This window comes from Marmota flaviventris, chromosome 4 (genome assembly GCF_047511675.1).
Source record: "Marmota flaviventris isolate mMarFla1 chromosome 4, mMarFla1.hap1, whole genome shotgun sequence".
Lineage (NCBI taxonomy): Eukaryota > Metazoa > Chordata > Mammalia > Rodentia > Sciuridae > Marmota > Marmota flaviventris.
In genome coordinates, this window is record NC_092501.1 from 14,703,485 (window position 1) to 14,724,786 (window position 21,302).

General features: G+C 33.7%; 1 protein-coding gene across 1 annotated transcript in view; it reads right to left on the minus strand.

The window, feature by feature from the left end:
- Atrnl1 (attractin like 1) overlaps positions 1 to 21,302 on the minus strand; it is a 716,444-nt gene that overhangs the window by 399,537 nt on the left and 295,605 nt on the right. The window contains exon 25 of the mRNA XM_027930106.2: positions 15,906 to 15,967. Within this exon, the coding sequence (XP_027785907.2) occupies positions 15,906 to 15,967 (62 nt within the window). The remainder of the gene's footprint in view (positions 1 to 15,905; positions 15,968 to 21,302) is intronic.

Here is a 21,302-nt window from a genome sequence, read left to right on the forward strand (position 1 = left end):
TTCCCAAGTATTTTTTTTTTTGAGGATATTGTGAATGGAGTGGTTGTCCTCATTTCCATTTCAGAGGATTTGTCGCTGATATACAGGAATGCCTTTGATTTATGCGTGTTGATTTTATATCCTGCCACTTTGCTGAATTCATTTATTAGCTCTAATAGTTTCTTGTAGACCCTTTTGGATCTGCTAGGTATAGAATCATGTCACCTGCAAATAGTGATAATTTAAGTTCTTCTTTTCCTATTTTTATGCCTTTAATTTCTTTCGTCTGTCTAATTGCTCTGGCCAGTGTTTCGAGAACTATGTTGAACAGAAGTGGTGAGAGAGGGCATCCCTGTCTTGTTCCAGATTTTAGAGGGAATGCCTTCAATTCTTCTCCATTCAGAATGATGCTAGCCTGAGGCTTAGCATATATTGCTTTTACAATATTGAGGTATGTTCCTGTTATCCCTAGTTTTTCTAGAGTTTTGAACATAAAGGGATGCTGTACTTTGTCGAATGCTTTTTCCGCATCTATCAAGATGATCATATGGTTCTTATTTTTAAGTCTATTGATGTGGTGAATAACATTTATTGATTTCCGTATATTGAACCAGCCTTGCATCCCAGGGATGAATCCTACTTGATCATGGTGCACAATTTTTTTGATATGTTTTTGTATCCGATTCACCAGAATTTTATTGAGGTTTTTTGCATCTAGGTTCATTAGAGATATTGGTCTGTAGTTTTCTTTCTTTGAAGTGTCTTTGTCTGGTTTAGGAATCAGGGTGATGTTGGCCTCATAGAATGAATTTGGAAGTTCTCCCTCTTTTTCTATTTCCTGAAGTAGCTTGAAAAGTATTGGTATTAGTTCCTCTTTAAAGGTTTTGTAAAACTCTGCTGTATACCCATCCGGTCCTGGGCTTTTCTTACTTGGTAGTCTTTTGATGGTTTCTTCTTTTTCATCCCGTATGCTAGTAATTTGAGTTCTCTCTCTTCTTCTCTTCTTTAGCACGGCTAAGGGTCTGTCGATTTTATTTATTTTTTCAAAGAACCAACTTTTAGTTTTGTCAATTTTTTCAATTGTTTCTTTTGTTTCGATTTCATTAATTTCAGCTCTGATTTTAATTATTTCTTGCCTTCTACTTCTTTTGCTGTTGTTTTGCTCTTCTTTTTCTAGGATTTTGAGATGAAGTATGAGATCATTTATTTGTTGTTTTTTTCTTTTTTTAAAGAATAAACTCCAAGCAATGAATTTTCCTCTTAGAACTGCTTTCAATGTGTCCCATAGATTCCGATATGTTGTGTCTGTGTTTTCATTTATCTCTAAGAATTTTTTAATTTCCTCCTTGATGTCTTCTATAACCCATTGATCATTCAGTAACCTATTGTTCATTCCCCAAGTGATGCATGATTTTTCCTTCCTTCTTTTATCCTTGATTTTCAGTTTCATTCCATTATGATCAGATAAGATGCATCGTATTATCTCTACTCCTTTATATTGTCTAAGAGTTTCCCTGTGACATAATATATGATCTATTTTTGAGAAGGATCCATGTGCTGCTGAGAAAAAAGTGTAACTGCTTGATGTTGGGTGGTATATTCTATATATGTCAATTAAGTCTAGGTTATTAATTGTGTTATTGAGTTCTATAGTTTCCTTATTCAACTTTTGTTTGGAAGATCTGTCCAGTGGTGATAGAGGTGTGTTGAAGTCTCCCATGATTATTGTATGGTGGTCTATTAGACTCTTGAACTTGAGAAGAGTTTGTTTGATGAACATAGCTGCACCATTGTTTGGGGCATATATATTTATGATTGTTATGTCTTGTTGGTGTATGGTTCCCTTAAGCAGTATGTAGTGTCCCTCTTTATCCCTTTTGATTAACTTTGGCTTCAAATCTATTTTATTTGATATGAGGATGGACACTCCTGCTTGTTTCCGAAGTCCATCAAAAACTTGTTTTTGATGTTACAAGTATTCACTGTAAAATTCCCTTACTAAAAGTTTAATAGTAGTATATGATCATTTTCAAATCTTCCTTAAAACATTAATGCATAAAACACAGAGAAATTTAAGTGCACATATAATGAATTATCACAAAGGTAATACACCCAGAAACAACCTTCCCCATAAAGAAATAGAAACCAACTCTTCTTTTCTTGTCAAATGGAACTACCATATTTGGTTAACAGGTTAACATGTTAGTTTTGCCTATTTATGAACATTCTACAAATGGAATCCTATAATATTTATCCTTTTATTTCTGCAACTTTCATTCAATTTTATGTTGGTATTATCCTTGTTCCTTTAGCATTCACCTGTTCTTCTTCATTGCTCCATATTATCCTATTATTTAGCTATATTTTTCCATTCTACTATTTTTGGATATTTGGATACTACCAGGTTTTGGCTTCATAAGACATATTACTTTAAATATACATCAAATGACTTTTAGTAGAATAAAATAGCTAGGCCACAGATTATATGTAAATTCAACTTTAGAGCATAATGTCAAATGGATTTCAAAGATGTTCCAGGGAGTCCTAGTGTGCCAGAAGTGTTGTTGGTTCCATATCCTCTCCAGAATTTGGTACTGTGTTTTTGTTTTCAGTCACTGTAGTAGGTATAGAGTAGTATTACACTGTAATTTTAATTTTAATTCCCTGATAAAATTGAGCACATTTCCATATTTTGTTGGCCTCTTGTATATCCATTTTTGTAAAGTATATCATCAGTCTGTTGCCACTTAAGAGTGGAGGGGCTGCATTTGTAGACTATTTCACTGATTTATATATGTTATACATTATGAATATAAGGCTTTTTCCCTTTATATAGGTTGGAAATAGTTTATACCATTGTTTGGCTTGAATTTTCGTGTCAATGGTGTCTCCAAATAACAAAAATTTTTAGTTTTTCTGTAGTTTAATTTTATGATAGTACTTTATGCTCCTGTTTAAGAAAAATTTTCCTATCCTAAGTTGAAGAGGAATTCCTACATTATCTTCTAAATGCTTCATTATTTTTCTTTTTCTTCTAGAATTTATTTTTGTGTTCAATATGAGGCAGGGGTGAAATGTCAATTTTTCCATATGCATAGCTAATAGACCCAGTCCCTGATAAAGCTTTATAAAAAGCAATAAACACTGATAGGCAGTCCTTGACTTGGAAATAAAATTTAAGAATGTTCCCTTTAATCCATCTCTCTTGTGCTTCATTGACTTTACAGAGGGACTGAGGTTTTATTTATATTCTCTAGATAATGTTGATGTTCTCTATACAGAGATTTTATTTTAGCCATCTATGGGCAGTGGCTGCCATATATTGGAAGCTTTTGCAGGACTGTCTCTATAGCAAGTCAGTCTAAGGCAAGATTGCAATTATACCTTTTAGGTTCAGTTCTCAACTTCGTTGTTTAGATTATTAGAATCAGATCTTCACACAGGAAGCTCAGGGATCAACCTAAGATTTCAAAGACAACTTTATGGGATGATTTTTCTCTCTGTTATCTCCCTGGTCCTTTCTGTTTCCTAGCCTCCACTCTTCGATCCTTTGACTAGAAACAGTCCACTTCCATAATTGTACCAAGTTCCATGTTGGGAAGACAAAGAAGAGAGAAAGCAATGGGGTTTATTTGACCCTCTATAAAACCATAGTTCACGATACATAGAGAAAAGTGGCAGTCCCTTTGAATTTGGGCTTTTAAAATTTCTGATTCTCAGCCACTTTTGCTGCTGCCAATGTTCTTATTGTGAGACTGCCTGGAAGAGGTGTTAAGTGGATTGAGGAAAAAGAGAAAAGAACTGGAGTCAGGGGTCTCCCCAAATGCTTCTGCTTGAAGAGTTCCCTTTTCTAGGAGTTAGAAATAGAGGATTTTTCCCTGTGTACAGCACAGTAGCCCGTTTCAAGTTTTAGACTGCATTGCATTCTAATCAGAAAATACTAAAGGGGGGAAAAGTGGCAAACTTCCAAATAGTTCAGTTTTATTTAAAATTCTGGTGTCTTTCCCTGATCTGCCTGCTGATACCAAATACCAAATAGCTACCTATGCATTTTTGTCCAGGATTTATAGATGACTTCAATGGGAGAGAGACATGTGTTTTACGCACTATTTCCTGAGACTACAACTCTATGCATGATAAACTGATTTTTGAGAGTGCTGTGAAGGCATATCAAAGGAGAGAGGCCTGTGTTTCCAACAGATCATGCTGCAACAAGTGAACATCCACATGAAAAATAATGAACCTGTGTTACATCTCTGTCATAAACAACAATAAGAAAAAAACAAAATGAATGCCAGACCTAAGCATAACACAAAAATATAAATCCTGGACTTGGGATGTAGGTCAGTGGTAGAGTGCTTGCCTAACATGCCCAAGGCTCTGGGTGGGTTAAATCCCAACCTGAGTTGGGCAAAGAATCCTTAGGTCTAACTCTAAAAGCATAAAATTAAGTTGGATTTATTAAAAAATCAAAACTTTTTTCTCTATGAAAGATACATTATGTGAATGAAAATACAATTCAAAGATTATGTGAAAATATTTTATATAATAGAAGAAATACATCCAGAATATTTTTAAAAAAGCATTTAAAACTCAATAAAAGGTAAAGGAAAGATGGAAAGAAGATTTGAAAAACACTTCTTCAGAGAAGGCAGAATTATAGCTACTAAGTATGTGAAAAGAAGTTCAGCATCATTAGACATTGGGTAAATTAAAATTAAAATCACAATATACCATCACACATTTATCACAATGACTAAAATAAAAAATATGATAGAACCAAACACTGGTGAGGTACCACATGCTCTGCTAGTGACTGTGTGAAATGATACTTTGGCAAATATGAACCAGTAATCAATCCTACTTCCAGGTATTTAACTGTAGAGAGGAAAACTTATATTTGCATAAAACCTATACAAATATATGTGTTTTCTTCATGGTAGCATTATTTAGAATGCAAAAGGTGTGACAATCCATATTGCTTAATCTCTCAACAAGTGAACAAATAAACTGGAAAAACCACTATGTAGTGATGAAATGAAATAGGCTGTTTATACAAAACCAAAAGAAGACCAAAAAAAAACAACTTGGATAAATCTCAAATGCAGTGTGTTAAGGGAAAGAGCCAATTTAATTACATTCTAGAAAAGGCAAGAGACAGCAAACAGGTCAATTTTGGGGTATATAGAAAGAGTCAGACTACATGAAGAGGTCCTATAACGATGTTCTTTGGAGTTGTGGAATTCTGTATCCTAGTAGAGCTGTTGATTGTCAGGAGCTGTGAATGAATCATGGAACTTTTTGAACTGCACCAAGACAGAGGCGACAACTCCCATGGGAATTTCTCAGGTGCAAAGGCATCCAATCAAAGATTGCCTGCCCTGCTCAAAGGAGATTCTGTGCCAGCCTCAGAATTTATTAGTTCATGGCCTGGGGTTCAAGTGTCTGCTGCCTAGAGGTAGAGTTAAGGTGCAAGCTGATAAGTCCTAATTTAGCTGAATTACCCTCAACTTCAGCTCTGTTTATCTTGCAGAAAACACACAAGAAAACCTTTTGATGTTTAAAGCTATATAAAAATGTGCTGAACTTGCTTGTGGTCAGTCTTCCTCCATCAAAGGCAGGCTGAACCACCAACCCCTGCTTTTTCTCTACTTTTATTTCTGTTTGTCATTTTCCTAATCCCCTCATCTACCAGTCCTTGTAGCCCTGAATAACAGGTGATTACAAAATAATCATATGACTATACCAAAAAAGTGAATTTTACTGCACAAAAATTAAGAAATGCTTCACAGTAAAGTTAAAACAAATGTGGAAACAAAAAAAGGAAAGAAAACAAACAAGCAATAATACAGAACCCCCACCCACCCTCCCACACAAAAAGAAATGTGAATTTTTCAAATATAAAGATAATAATTTGAGATGGGACAGATAATTAGACCAAGTTATGTAAAAACCTGAAGCCATAATGTGAACTATAAATGTGAAAGGAAGTTTGAAACTGCAGTGTTACTTAGGTTAGTTTAAAAAAAAATCACTTTGGCTGTTTTAAATATAATATTGATAAAAGAAGGTAGGATTAGGGTTTGTAGGATACTCAGGAGAGTAGAGTACCTAGCTACTTCTCCAGTACTGAAGTTAAGTAAGTACTGATACTATAACTGAGCTAGAGAATACTAGAAAGGAGAGGCTGTCTGCCAAGACAGTTAGCTTAAGTTGGGACAAGTTAGCTTGGAGGTGCTACACCACATTCACCTCTAAGTGCGACTTACTGACAGGACTCCGAGAGAAGTCTGTTTCTGCTTCTAATGTCCAAACCTCAGCACTGTAAATTAGATGTGGAACACTGGTAAAGCTAAATGGCAATAAACTTTGCATTGTCACTAGTTTTTTCCTACCACACTGAATACTGTGATTTACAAGAGCAATTGGGAAATAAACATCTAGTTTCTTTTGTAACAAAGCCACAGAAAAATTAAACAGTTAATACAGTAAGTCATTATTACTTCTACTTAGTTAAATCTGTACCTTCAGGTCTCATTTCCAATAATTTATCCATCATCATAAGCTCGTTTCTGAAAAACAGGACTCTTATTTATTTTTCATCCTTTATATTGATCGTTTTCTTTGCACCATATTTAAAAGAAATCTTTAGGCCAAATATTCCTTCAATGTAGAGATATTTCTTATTAATGACTTAGGTTTACTTCTTTTCCACTAGGGACTTACATTTCTTCTTTTTTCTCTTTTAAAATATCCTATGTACAACATGATTAAATGTCTCATTTCCCCCATAACTTGATCACTGTATTAATTTGGCATTATTCTTCCCATTGGCACATGCATTTCCATAGTCATAGCTGACTGCTTACCTCATACTGTTTATTTTGCTTTTGTATTCCCCAACTTCTACCTAAACCATTTCTTTTTAATTCCTCCAATAAGTTCATCTCTCTTTCCCTTTGTAGTTACTAAGATGGCCATGATTTTAAAAAGAAACAGTTATTAACAAGAGTTGTAAAGATAAAGAGACTGGCAGTCTTTTCCTTACTGGTGAGAGTGAACCATAACACATCTATAGAAAAAGGTTTGGCAATTTCTTAAAATGACAACAATGATCAACAATTCTGTTCCTACTTATAAACTCAACAGGAATAAAAACATTTCTATATAAAATTTTATATGCAAATGTTCATAGTATCATTATTTACAACAGCCAAAGGAAGTAACCCAAATATCCACCAAGTGATAAGTGGAGAAGTAAAATGTATTATATCACAAAATAAAATATGATTCAGCAATAAAATGAAATAAAGTACAGATCCATACTACATTATGGATAAGCCTTGAAAACTATATGCTAAATGAAAAAAGCCAATCGCAAAGGAATATATGCTATATGATTCCATTTATATGAAATGTCAATAATAAGCAAATGTATATACAGAAGTAGATTATATATTGTCCGTAACTGAGGTTTGTGGGAGGGAAGGGGAGTGACTACTAATAGGCATTTGGTTTCTTCTTGGAGCAATGAAAATACATAAAAATGATTTTGATGATTGTTACAGAACAATCAAATCATGCATTTTATTTTTTATTTTTATTTTTAAAGAGAGAGAGAGAGAGAATTTTTTTTTTAATATTTATTTTTTTTATTTTTCGGCGGACACAACATCTTTGTTTGTATATGGTGCTGAGGATCGAACCCGGGCCGCACGCATGCCAGGCGAGCGCGCTACCACTTGAGCCACATCCTCAGCCCCTAAATCATGCATTTTAAATGGCTGAACTATATTATATTTGTATTTTTAAAAAGCTGTTTAAAAATTAAAATCAGAAAGCACATTTATAAATGAGTCAATGATATGTAAAACTGAAAGTTTCAGTTTCCTTGGACTCCTATACAATCCAGGAAGAAAGGAGATACTAATTAACATTAGTATTGGTATGCTTGTTAAAATTAATAGTGATTGTTAAATTAAAAATTGTATAAGTTCTAAACTGCTAGAATAAAAAAGATAAGAAATATAAGAAACACATTCAATTTAATGGAAAGCACAGGAGAAGAAAAAATATGATTTGAGAAAGCATTTTAAAAATGAAAGTTAAGATAGATAAATTACAATATAAGCAACAATCAAAATAACAGAAATTCACTAAATTTTCATTTCCCCATCACTAAAAATTCAGAGGTTCTTCAATAATTAAAACAAAAACACAACAATATTCAAACATTTATGATGTAAAAGAAATTCACTGAAAATTCAAAATAAAAAATGTTGAGGGGGCTGGAGTCATGGTTCAGTGGTAGAACACTTGCCTAGCACATGTGAGGCACCCCAGCATCACATAAAAATAAGTAAATAAAGACATTGTACATCTATATCTACATTTATTTCAAATCAAATATACTTTAAGGCAAATTACTTATTGGGATAAAGAAACCTCAAAATGAAAGTAGAAATCAACAACAGAGGGAAAAGTAGAAAATTCAAAAAATATAAAAATTAAATCATATACTCTTAAACATCCAGTGAATCAAAGAAGACATAAAAAGAGAAATTAAAAATTCTTAGAGAAAAATGAAAGTGAAAACAGAACTCCAAAACATATAGCAGACAGTAAAAGCAGTGGAGAAAGGAATATTTATAGTTATAAAGGCATACATCAAAAAGAAGAAATTTCAAACCATAACCTAACTTTGTAATATAAAGAGCTAGAAGAACAGATAAATTAAATGCAAAACTAGTGGACACATAAAGGTAAATAATAAAGTTTAGAACAGAGGTAACTGACATACAAAAGAGAAAAAATTAGGAAAAAATCAATAATGCCAATAGTTAGTTCTGCAAACAAAATAGACAAATTACCTAGATTGCTAAAGAAAAAAAGAGAGAAAACTCAAACTACTAAAATCAGAAAGTAAGGAGATTACTTCTGATTCTACAGAAATAAAAAGTTATTTTAAGAAAGTACTAATGGTGCCACAAACTAGATAACTTAGATGAACAGATTTCTAAAGTAACAAAACAACCCGAGACTGAATCCTGAAGAACTAGAAAAACTGAATAGATCTATAAATAGTAAGGAGATTGAATTGGCAATCAAAAATTTCACAAGAAAGAAAAGCCCAAGATCTGATGGCTTTATTGGTAAATCTTACCAAACATTTAAAGAACTAACACCAATCCTTCTCAGCTTTTCCCAAAAATCTGAGAGAAAGGAACAATTTCTAAATCATCCTTTGAGCCCAGCATACCACATATATTGAAGTTCTTGGCGTGCAGATGAAGCAGAATTAGCAACAACAACAAGAAAAACTCAGTAGCCATAAATGTGTGTATTAGAAGCAAACTACTAGAAATCAATGAGCTAGAAAGGATTATAATATCAAATAAAGAAGTTAGAAAAAATAAGTAATAAACTCCAAAAAGTAGAAATAAAAGAAAATAGTTAATTAGAAAACAATAACACAATGGCTTGTGATGTGATTCCCAAAACTTCCAAAGCTCTTGCACAGTTGATCAAGAAAAAAAAAAATATGAAAAATTACATTAGAATTGGAAGCATAATTCTAATACAGGAGAAATTTTAGAATGTTATTGGAAAAAAGTGTGTCAATAAATTTGAAAAATAAATAGACAATTTCCTAAAGCAATTACCAACTATGTCTAGAAAAACCAAAACCAGTGAGGACTCATAAATATTAATGAATGTAACAATTCAAAAATCTACCCATAAAATAATATTAAAAAATTAAAAGACTTAACAAATGCATGTATGTATGTAGTCTTTTTTTTCACTATTTTTTATTAGAGCATTACAGTTACACATAGTAGTTTGATTCATACCAACACATTAGTACATGCATGGAATTTGATTTCAGTTCACTTTCTCTCCCTTTTCCTCCCATTCTCCCTCCCTGCCATTCTCCTTCCTCTACTCTATTTATCTTCTTTTCCCTCATCTATTTATTGACTTTAGATTGGTTCTTTCTTCTTATACATAAAGGTTGAAATTGCCTGTTTTATACTTATATATGCACAAAGCATGACTTTTTAAAATTGGTTCTGCATTTCCTCCCCCTTCTGTTCAATCCTCCCTCCTTCTGCACCTCTTTCTATTCTATCTTCCTACTGTCTTTAAGATATCCAATCTTCCCCTCTTTCTTTCCCTTATTTTGGAATAGCTTCCACATATGAGAGAAAACTTTAACTTATGATTTTTCTGAGACTGGCTTCGAATGCATATACTTGTACAGGTCAGTTCTACCAATTTTTGAGCAACAAATACCTTTATTGGGCCAACCATTAAAATGTTTTTAAAATGTGCTCTTTCTGATCCCTAACTGCAGAGAGCATAGTTGATCAGTGTGCACAGCTTCTGCCCTCTTAAACTGATCACTGTATTATTCATGCTGAGGCCACTCTCCCCAAAGGCTGTTCTTAGTCATTCAGCATGGTGGAGATATCAATGTAGCCCCATTCCTGGAAAATAAAAGTCTTTCTTGTAATTTAGTTCAAGGACACACATTGGTCTTGGTGAACTTTATTAGTGCACCCTGTACTCTTGGGTTCTTTCATTCAACTTCCCTGTCTTTCTTTTCTCCTTCACAAATGTGTCGGCATTGTGACCTGAAAGTTCTTCCACCATTTCTTAGACTCCCTTCCAATTTTCCCTCACAAGAGGTTTCTCTAATTTATTTACTGCTTATCTAATCCCATCTGAGAGTCTGCTTCTCTGAGGAATTGTCTGAATAAATAGAAGATGGGGATTTGAAACTGACTCACTCATTGCTTGGGAGGCTAAAAGAATAGCATCCATGTTCCTAGGTGGGGCAAAGATAGTCCCTTGAAGAAGGGTTAACTTGTCAAAAATTTCAACAGTGGTTACCTGAGAAAATGTCCTTATGAAGGAAATGTTAGGGTACACAGAACAGTTTAGGCATTTGAAAGATGGGGATAACACCTTCAAAAGAAAGTATAATTGATTTATTGCTGTGCATTGGTACTTTCATAGGGAAACTGAGAGAAGGCCATTAACAAACATGACTAGCTAAACCAATTAAACCTGTCTATAAGGCAGGCCCGAGATGGTTATAGTTAGGCTCCCTCACAGAGGCTTCTAGCGGACTTTGCTTTTAGTATGTAGCCAAAGTCATGAACACCCTAATTCAGTGTATGTACTCAAGGCCATAAAATATTCTCTTGTGAGCAAGCACTCATTTATGCAACCTGTTGGCAATGTGCCATTTGTGTCTGGCCTGCATATTAAAAACACCTATGGAAAGACTCATGGGGTTGGAGGATAAAGGCTGAGGACTTGGGGCTGCGGTTATCTCCAAATAAAGCATGTCTACTATCCCATCTGCACCTCACATCTTTTACCTGCCAGGATACCTCATCTGTTTCCCAGGGACTGAGCCCCTGCAAAATAGGGTCTCTTAACTTCAAATGAGGTTCTTATTCCTGACAAAGGAGCCAACATGGATGATCAGCAAGCTCATTTGTTAGAGCAGTGGAGCCCAAGAGATGACAGAATTCTCAAAGCATTTCTGTCATATAAAGGTAAGGGCCATGGTTTGGAAGACCATGGGCAGTGAAATATGGAATATCTTGGATGTATGCTTCTGAAGATGTTGTTTCTACAGATCCCTAACTTAGCAATAACCAATATTTTGCCATGCTAGAAGACACTGAGAGCCCTTTTTAATCTGAGGCAACAGTTGTTCCCTCAGAGGCTATCCCCACTTCCTTTCCTGACTGCCTGAGCAATGGGAAAGGTTAAATCACTACATAACCCAGTTGAGCCTGAGAAAAGAAGAAAGAGAGTGTATACTTGAAACAGCTGCAAGAATTAGCCAGCTATACTAGCAAGAGCCATTGCATTTGTATGATATTTAACCAAGTGAGATAGAATATAAGATTGAATAAACAAAAATTCATTGATTTTAGTGCATATTTTCAGGAACATAAGAGATGAAATGACCTATTGAGGATTCCAGAAAAAATGGTAAAAAGTTGTTATGGAGTGACTATTAGAAGCCTGGAAAAGTCAATGGCCAATACAAAGTGAAAGTGAAACACCTGAGTTGCCCCAGCAGATAGAAGAGAAAGGGATTAAAAAAAACAAGAGACAGGAAATATGCTGGAATGGGATATATTATATAAGGCCAAAAGGACTATGGAGCAGTTCAGCTTCATGAAGGCCTGGAGGCCTTACCATTCACCAAGATCATTAGGAATATACTGATGAGAAGGATACTAGTATCATAAAGAAGTTTAGTGTTGCCTTCCTTTTGTAGACTAGAGCTGAAAATAGGAAAGGCAGTCACAGGGATAGATTTGTTAATTGCCATGAAGTGAGGGACATGGGTGCCCAGAGTAATAAAGGACAGATGTCAATGCTTAACTGCCAGACTCAGGAGCCATAATTACCATAATTAAATTAACAAGAATGTAGGTGCTGCCAAGGGGATTGGTCCACAAAGAATTGTAGGGATGATTAATAAAGCATGGTTTCTTGAGAGGTGAAATAGGTAGTCAGCCAACAATGGTGCTTTGGGGTGTCTAGTTTTCCATTAAGCAAGGAAGGTGGAACAGGAAGTTGAAGGTGGTTGCTTCAATGGAAAGTCATGATTCTCTGCTCAGTTCTCAGACTTAATTTTCAAATCCAGAATCCACTGACTAAACAGGTGGCTGGATCTGAAGGAAAAACACTAAAACGTCTTGAAAAATTTATAAAATGATCCCTGAAGAGACTTAATGCCACAAACTTGAGAATATATCCAATAATATACATTGCTATATAAATGGTGCAAGGGGAATAAACAATCATTTTGTCTATTAGTAGACATGAGATCAGAAGTGACACACATACCCATGGACTCAAATTGTCATAATGGCACCTTATTAGGGTTGGGGGTCAAGGTGCAGTGGGGGTGGGGTGGTAGAGGGAAGCAAGTAACAGATGGTTGCTCATAGTGGACCAACTGTGTCTGTGAATCCATCCAGTGATAATTTCCCCAGTCCTTAAGTGTGTATTTAGAACTTATGTACAAAGTAGTTGGAGTAATTACTGTATTATGTTCATGGCTCTTACAATTAGATGAAGCACAGTGGGGAAAAACCAATCTCAATCTCTGAAACTGCCCCTCCTAATCACAACAGTACTAAGTGGTATAGTGAAAAACAGTGCCACCATTGAAAATTTACCATATTTCCATTTATTTTTTTAGGTAAATAATTCAGACTTTTCAGATTCAGGCACTTTTCCATTTTATACAACTAAAAAGCTATTGAAGATAAACAATTCTCATCAGTTTTGTAATTATTTGTTACATTATATTGCACACCCTCACTAGAACCAACAACAAAACCCCTTTAATTCTATGTGTGAAAAGAGAAGCTAGGTGACCAAATGAAGATGGAATAAAACACTAAAACTGGAGCCAGGCTATGTCTGTGAATGATCTCTCCAGTACCAGCCCAATGATGCTTACCACTAGAACTCTGACAGTACAGAGGTAAAACACTGGCATAGAGTCTGAGAACTGATTCCATGGAACGATGACCAAACTGAAAGCTGACACATTAACTCGTCCTTGTTACCCATAAACCAGCTTAGAAAGAGCAATAGCAGCAAAGATGGCCTGACTGAAAGGCATCTGTGAATGTTAACCTGTTTAAATCTCTTAAATTTAGTGTGGCCTTCTAAAAAATAAATAATAAACTTAAAAAAAATATTCTGTCCATGTTATTCTCTTAACAATGAAATGATTTTTAAATTGTCTAATTTACATTTCACTACTGGAAGAAATTTAAATGACAAAAAACCCATCAAATATATTTGATCTCACACAATGATTAGAATATTTTATTTTACTTTGCCCATGGTGACAACCTAATAAATAGGATTATCTCTAAGGCATGGAAAACATTAATACCAGCCTTCTTTTGCTTAATAAAAGAGGCACTGAACTTAAATAAGCACACAAATACAAAAGCTTAAAAATAAAACCCTAAACATTTAAATCATTTACATATATATTCAACTTTGTGAATTTTTTACACTTAGCTGAACTTTTCAGGTAAGTGTATATTTTTATCCACAACATTCTGCATCAAAAAGTAGTTTCATTTTGATATATTAAATAATTGTAACTTCTTGTGCTTTCTAAAAAAATACAGTATATCTTTGTTAATAGCCTTAAAACTCATATATTTTGAAATATAAAATCATAAATCACAACTACATTTGTTTTCTCACATTTCATTTTCAGGGAACATTTAAAGAATGAATGTACTTTTGACACATATCAGTAATAAATATGTTAAAAATATTAAATACAAAAAAATTTAATCATTTTAAGGGACACAGACAAGCATTATTTTCAGAGTAAAGTGGCCAACACAACAAAGACTTTAGTAAGAGAAATGGATATGTGAACAGGGAATATGTAAATTGAAGAAAAGAATTTAAAAAATCCAAAGGCTGTAAGTGGAGATGAGAGATTAGACATGTTATGTATGGTCCCTATAGATGAATTAGATAAGATATTATAGAGAGACAGATTTCCACTCAATTATAAAGAACAGTTAGTTATCTGATGATAGAAAATGCAATAACAGGAGATGGTGAGTTTCTGGTCATTAACGGTACTCAGACATAAGCTAGATCAATGGCTGGGTAAATTATTTCCACAGGCCAAATTCAGCCCCACCAGATGTTTTATAATAAAGTTTTATTGGATCACCACCACTCCCACTCATTTCCATACTGGCTCTGGCTGCTTAAGCAGTAGAGGAAGAACTTTGTGTAGATGCAACAGGCTGTAGAGACCACAAATCTTGAGATATTTACTATCTGGCCTTTCAAAGAAAATAAATTTACAGACTCATGTGGAGAAGGTAACAGGAATTCAAGATCTGTATGGGAATCTAACAACCCCTAAGAGAATGATTATTCAGTGTTTAGGAAAGTGCCTAACTTACAAATTTAGTTGTATAGGTTCCTTACACTGTAAGAGAGCCCAGCTAAGTTGGTGAGTGGGATTCATAATTCACACTGCATTCAGTTTTCAAGTTGTATGCCATGATTTGGGACTTTGTCTGCCAGAGGAGAAGCATTTGTCTAATTTGCACAAAGGCATCTAAGGGATCAAAATTTGCTGAACACATCTCTAATAATGTTTACAAAAGTAACACCTCTAAGATCTTAAAACATGAATATTCTTCTGCTAAAACTCAGTCTCTCCTAAGCCAGTGCTGGGAATGAAAATAAATGTTCCCTAAAGAGTTTTCATTTTATGAAAAATTCTTGAAAATACCACTCTCTTTCAAAAAGATGCACTGTAAGTTGGCATATTAAGGGCTCTGAGAAGTAATGTCAGTTGAAAAACAAACAACAGAGCCATTTTTAATTTTAGTATATGCATTTTCCAAAACTGTTTAATTATGGAACCCTTTTTTATGAACCTATCTTAATACCTCACATAATTCATGTTCTGGAGAATGACGTTCTGTGCATCATTTATAGTACCTCTGGGTTACAAACTCCTTCAGGACAGAAAACACATACTTTTTCTTATTCATCACACTACCTAAGAAAGAAATGAATTGACTTAATTCTAGTAAATGCAAATAATCCATGTGGTACCTGAAATGCTTAATTTCATTAATTAAAGCATGATTTAACTATTTATGTGACAGGAACACAAAGTTATCCTATTTTCATGGAATCCATTAGCCATTTAGTAGTATAACATTAAAATAATCCTGCACAAGTATATATTTGAAGTATGTTCCCCCTGCTCTATGGTAAGGATTTATTTATATACTTATTCAGAATATAGTATATATTTTAAAGTTTGATAATTGATAAATTATCTAACAGATTGACAAATTCAGTCAGTAAAAGCAAATTACCTGAAGAACGTGACAAAAAACTGCACAAGATCCATGATTGTATTGTGTTGTGAGAATGCGATCTGAAAAATCAAAACGAAAGAAAGTTTGAAACTTACAGAATCCAAGTTCTTCTTGAAAACCTGAGGTGAAGTTTTATGGCATTTATAAATACAATATTTCTAAGTCTTTAAGACAGTTGGATCTCCTTATTAATAATCAAAAATATGCTGGCATTAAAATTTTATCTAGAATGCCTAATATATTCAACTACTAATGATAGTCTTTGCATAGTCTATGACATTGAGTGGTTAAAACTGTTATAAAATTATTTCAAGAATGTGAGCTAACAGTTCTATGTAAAATGCTATGACAGATTAAATATGCTTAACTAAAATATGCAAATGAGTTTCTACATCTAGTAATAATCACATTTTCAATTAATGCAACTGAAAATTCCTTGTGAAATGAAACAAAAATTCAACTTTATTACAGGAAATTGAGAAAATGGTTTTCCCCTCCATACCCTTGTCCAGGGAAAAGGCATACTCACATACAAATATTTTGCTACGCACCAACAAAGTATAAAATATATAATTTTAAAATCACATTAAAAAAAGATAATTGTGAAAGGTGAAATAAGCAAAAAAGCTACAACTGTTCCTGATTTCAATTAACATTATAGAGATTACACTGTGACACTTCTCCTGAAGAGGTATTATAGACTGTATTAGGCAACAGTGGCGCATCTAGAGAGACAATAACCAATTTTGAAAGATAGCTCACTGACTAGCCATGTATATTTTAGAAAACTAGGTAATCTACTCATATCTCAGTTTTCCCATATGTAATGGTAATGATAAATGCAACTATCACATAATGTGAGGATAAAATATATAATTAATCGGAATTAAAAATAGAATTAATAGAAATTTAATGTGTATAAGAATATATGGCAGGGCTGGGGATATAGCTCAGTTGGTAGAGGGCTTCCCTTGCATGCACAAGGCCCTGGGCTCAATCCACAGCAGCACTACCAAAAAAAAAAAAAAAAAAAAAAAAAAAAAAAAAAAAAATATATATATATATATATATATATATATATATATATATATATTACACACACACATTTATACATATACACATATATGTGTGTATATATATGTATATATTTTTATGTGCATACATAAAAACATATATTATAAATGTTTTTATGGCATAAAATAGGTATAATACACTTTATTACATTTTTATATTATGTATAAATGAGGTGGTCAATATAAGTTGTTTCACATAGTTGAAGCTGAACAATTAAGGTATTGACTATTCTTCTAGGGAATGTCATTTTCTTATAATAATCTTTTATGAAAATCTTTTATATATGTAACAGAATTTCCATTTTTCTCAAAATAGACTAACAGAGATGACTTTTCTCTCCTGCTTTAAACAATTAAAAAATAAAGAAAATATATAAAACAATCAATTTCAGACAATGATCAAGTGACAAAGGAGGACTTTAATCCCTGAAACCAAAAGAGATGAGCTCTACATCTGTCCCAGATTTCAATGCAAGGTAATAACACCATGAAAATTAAATAGCTTTCTAAAATGAGGAAGATCAATTGTTTTCTGGGTTGCAGTGCTATATCTAGAACAGTGAAACATTTTATCTAAAATATGAAGTATTATAAAAGACTTAAAAAACACTAAACTATCAGATTGATGCATAACTTATTAGACTACAAAAACTAACTGGCTGAAATTTTTCATTTAGTTGTGCAAAACTAAGTGCAATCTGTTCTATGCCTAGGCTGGTAACCCCAGTTTGCTTTTCTATTTAGTTTCCTGGTAACACCTGTTGAGCTATTTTAGTTGGAGGTTATGGAAGAGATGAGGAAAAAGTGCTCTATTTCAGTGTTTGATTCCTAAAATAAGATGGTGCCTAATCTATTTAATCTCCATGTCCTGTTTACTTTATTATTATTCCAGATTGGAAGGAAACATAACTGATGGGCAACTTCAAAATCAACCCAAAACAGATTGTTGGTAAGTATATCTTGTCAAGCTGTACTGAAGTGCACTTTTGTTGATAGAAGAGAGTGTAAATAGTTGAAAAATGTTAATAAAGTTGAACCATTTTGTTATGGAACTGTGCATGATGTTAAGAGGGTTTTTGTTTGTGAAATGTATATATTAAAATAATAAAATTTGAGAAACTAAAAAAGACAATAACAACAAACACACAGAACAAAATATTTAAAATGAAGTGAAATTCAGTCAATACCTAGGCTAAAAAAAAGTAGGCAAAAAAAAGGTTTCACAATAATACACCTACAAGCACCAAAAATACAGTCAAAATAAGTAGAAATACAATGTCTGGACACACAGAATTTGACACGAAGTTACAGAAGAAATTCTTAAGATGTATATCTCTTTTGGAATTCATCTGATCAAGCAGACCAAAAATTAATTTCAAAGAAATAAAATAAAGTCTCTATTCTCCTGCAGCTTGCTTTCTAATAACTGGAGAAAGAAACAACCAGGTGTACTTGTTAAGTGGGTATCATAATTTTCAACAGTAGTAAGTGTTCTGAAGGAAAAACCAAAGTGATATGATGAAGTAATTGTGTGGCTAATTTAGATCAGGACTACAGAGGTGACATATGAGCTCATATCCCAATAATATGTTTAAAGCCATCACAAAGATATGTTGGCAAAGGCTTCTAAAGTATAAAGATGATGCTTAGGCTATACATATTTTAAACAACTAAAGGGAAGTCACAAGAGCTCAGGGGACAGAGTAGGTGCAAATACATATGGATTGGCAATGGGAAATAATCCCCTAGTCCCTGGCCATGATATAGAGTTTGCGACATATTATAAGAGCAATAGGAACCTCTGAAGGTTTTGAGGTATGGAGTTACATGATTTATCAAGAGGAAATCACACTGGGTAGGAAAGACATAGATAGTAAAGGAAAGTGAGGAGCTAAGACAGGAGGATATTTGATTTTTCTAGATATGAGGTGATAATAATTTGCATAACAGAAGTAGTCATGGTGACAAAAGAATAAGTAGTTAGGGACCTAGTCTAGAGAGAGAGAAGACATGCTGAAAAATATGATATGACAGATAAATGAAAGGGAGGACTCAGAAGGAATAATTAGGTTTGCTCTGAGCAACTGGGCAGATGACATTCTACTTAATAAGAAGCAGAAAACAAGAGAAGATCCATATGACTTAATAGATAAAGAAAGAAAAGCATGTTTAGAATATGTTAAATATGAGATACCTATAAAATATTCAAAAATAAATTATTAAGTACTAGTTTGGAGAACAGTGGAAAGGTTAATTTTAATTACTTGGAAGTCAAAATAAGGTAAATGTCATTTAAAATAATATATAGGGTGATATTTCTTAAAGACAGGAGAAACTGTATGGTATTTTTTAGAAAATAGGCTAGACAACAGAAAAATAAAGTCTAAGAGTAAGGTCAAGGGTATCCCCAATTATTAGAACTAAAATTTTTAAAATGTGTAAAATTATCCAGGAGGAAAACAGGAGACCATTATGCTGAGATTGTAAAGGAAGAGCAATGGCACAAGAAGAAAGCACTGGTCGATTTAGTCTGTTAAGTAAGATGAAGTTGGAAATATGAGTATTATATCTGACGATATGAACTTCAAAATTAAATAGATGTACTTCCAATTAAGTGTTGGAGATTTTAATCTGAAAGGATAATATGGAGAATAGGGACTAGGAGAAAATACAAACTACATACTGAACTTCCAGTGAAGTCTGTATGAATCAGAGCAGAATACTATAGAACAAAGGCTTTTAAAAAATCTTTTCTTTGAACCATAGAATGTAAAGAAAAATGAAACAATGTAAACTAGTACTTAAAAACAGTAGTCTTCTAGGTTATATTATCAGATTCAAATATAATTAAATTAAAACTAAATACAAATATGACAAAAACTAGCTGAAGCAATGGAAAAATTGAAAGATACAATCCATGGGGCAGAGTGCTAGGTAGGCAGTGATACTGCTTGCCTAGTTTTCAACATTCCTGAATGCCCACCTAAAAAGATACAGCAACTGTAATATTTTTTAAAAATTCAGACTGCGATATTTAAAAAAAAATAGGCAATAACTTCAACAAAAATTAACTGACATATTAATTAGTCCCTTAAATGCAAAAACACAGAAAGGTGTACATAAACCACAGACGTAAGTTGTAACATGATACCAGTGTCTGTGTGGGAAGAAAAAGAGGAAATAACAGGAAAATCCAAAAAGTCCAAACACTATTCACATGAAACCCATGAGCCAATTTTAATACAGGAAAAAAGGAGAAGTATCTCTGCCTAATTTAAAACCAGATGAGTACAGGGTTCCTTGGAAAATTCTAAAAAGGGTTAGACCACATGAATTTTCAGGAGCAAACAATCATATCTTCATTTCAGGATATACCCCAGATTGAAGAGAAACTACTCAACATGAAAATCAAAATTAAGCAATACAGGGTAAATAAAGGCAAAAGAAAGAAGAACCAAATAAATGAGGAACACAACCAGAAACTCTTAGAGAAAGTGAAATATTTTTAGGAAAAAAACAATACATATTCAGATTATGGACTTGCTATCAACTTCTTTGTGCACTGTCAATTTAACTTAGTATTATCACTCTAAAATAATTGTTAGTCTTTAACATATAAATCATTCAACATTTATTTCATTTAACTGATGCCTAAGTAGTAGGAATAACCAACAATATTATAATAAATTTAAATGGGCAAAGCATATGATTCCAAGCTGGTACTACAAAATTGCATTATGTTATATTTGTTTTTTGTGGGTCCATATAACTAAGAATTTTAGAGCAAAAATCACAATTTGAAGTAATTAAGCAAAACATAGACACATGTGAAAATATCTCCCGTATGGAACCACATCTACCAACGTGGGGCTCCCCTGGTTGCCTCCATCTTGGGACTCTGCAGCCACTGCCATAGTCCCTTATGTGCAGTAGCCTGCCTGAACCCAAGAACATGGCACAGACTCTGAAGATAGCTGACAGCCATAGTACTGAATGCCACAGAGCTGCATCTCTGAACATTTCGCCCAAAGCCATTGCCCATCCCCACCATCTGACTCAATTCCCCATTTCTGAAAGCAGCTGCCTCCATCTTGGGTCAATTTCGTCACCATCTTTAGTTGGGGCAACTCCCAGTTTGGAAGACAGGCTTGGCAGGTACTGACAATTCCCCCGGCAGCCACTATCCCAGCATAGTGACTGCCCAATACAAAACAGCTCTTCAAGGTGGGTGCGCAGCCCCCAGAGCACAATTCAAAAGACCTCTGGAGAGGAAGGTCCCCATTAGGAAGTAGAAAGGGAGAGAATGAGTGAGAAACAGTTT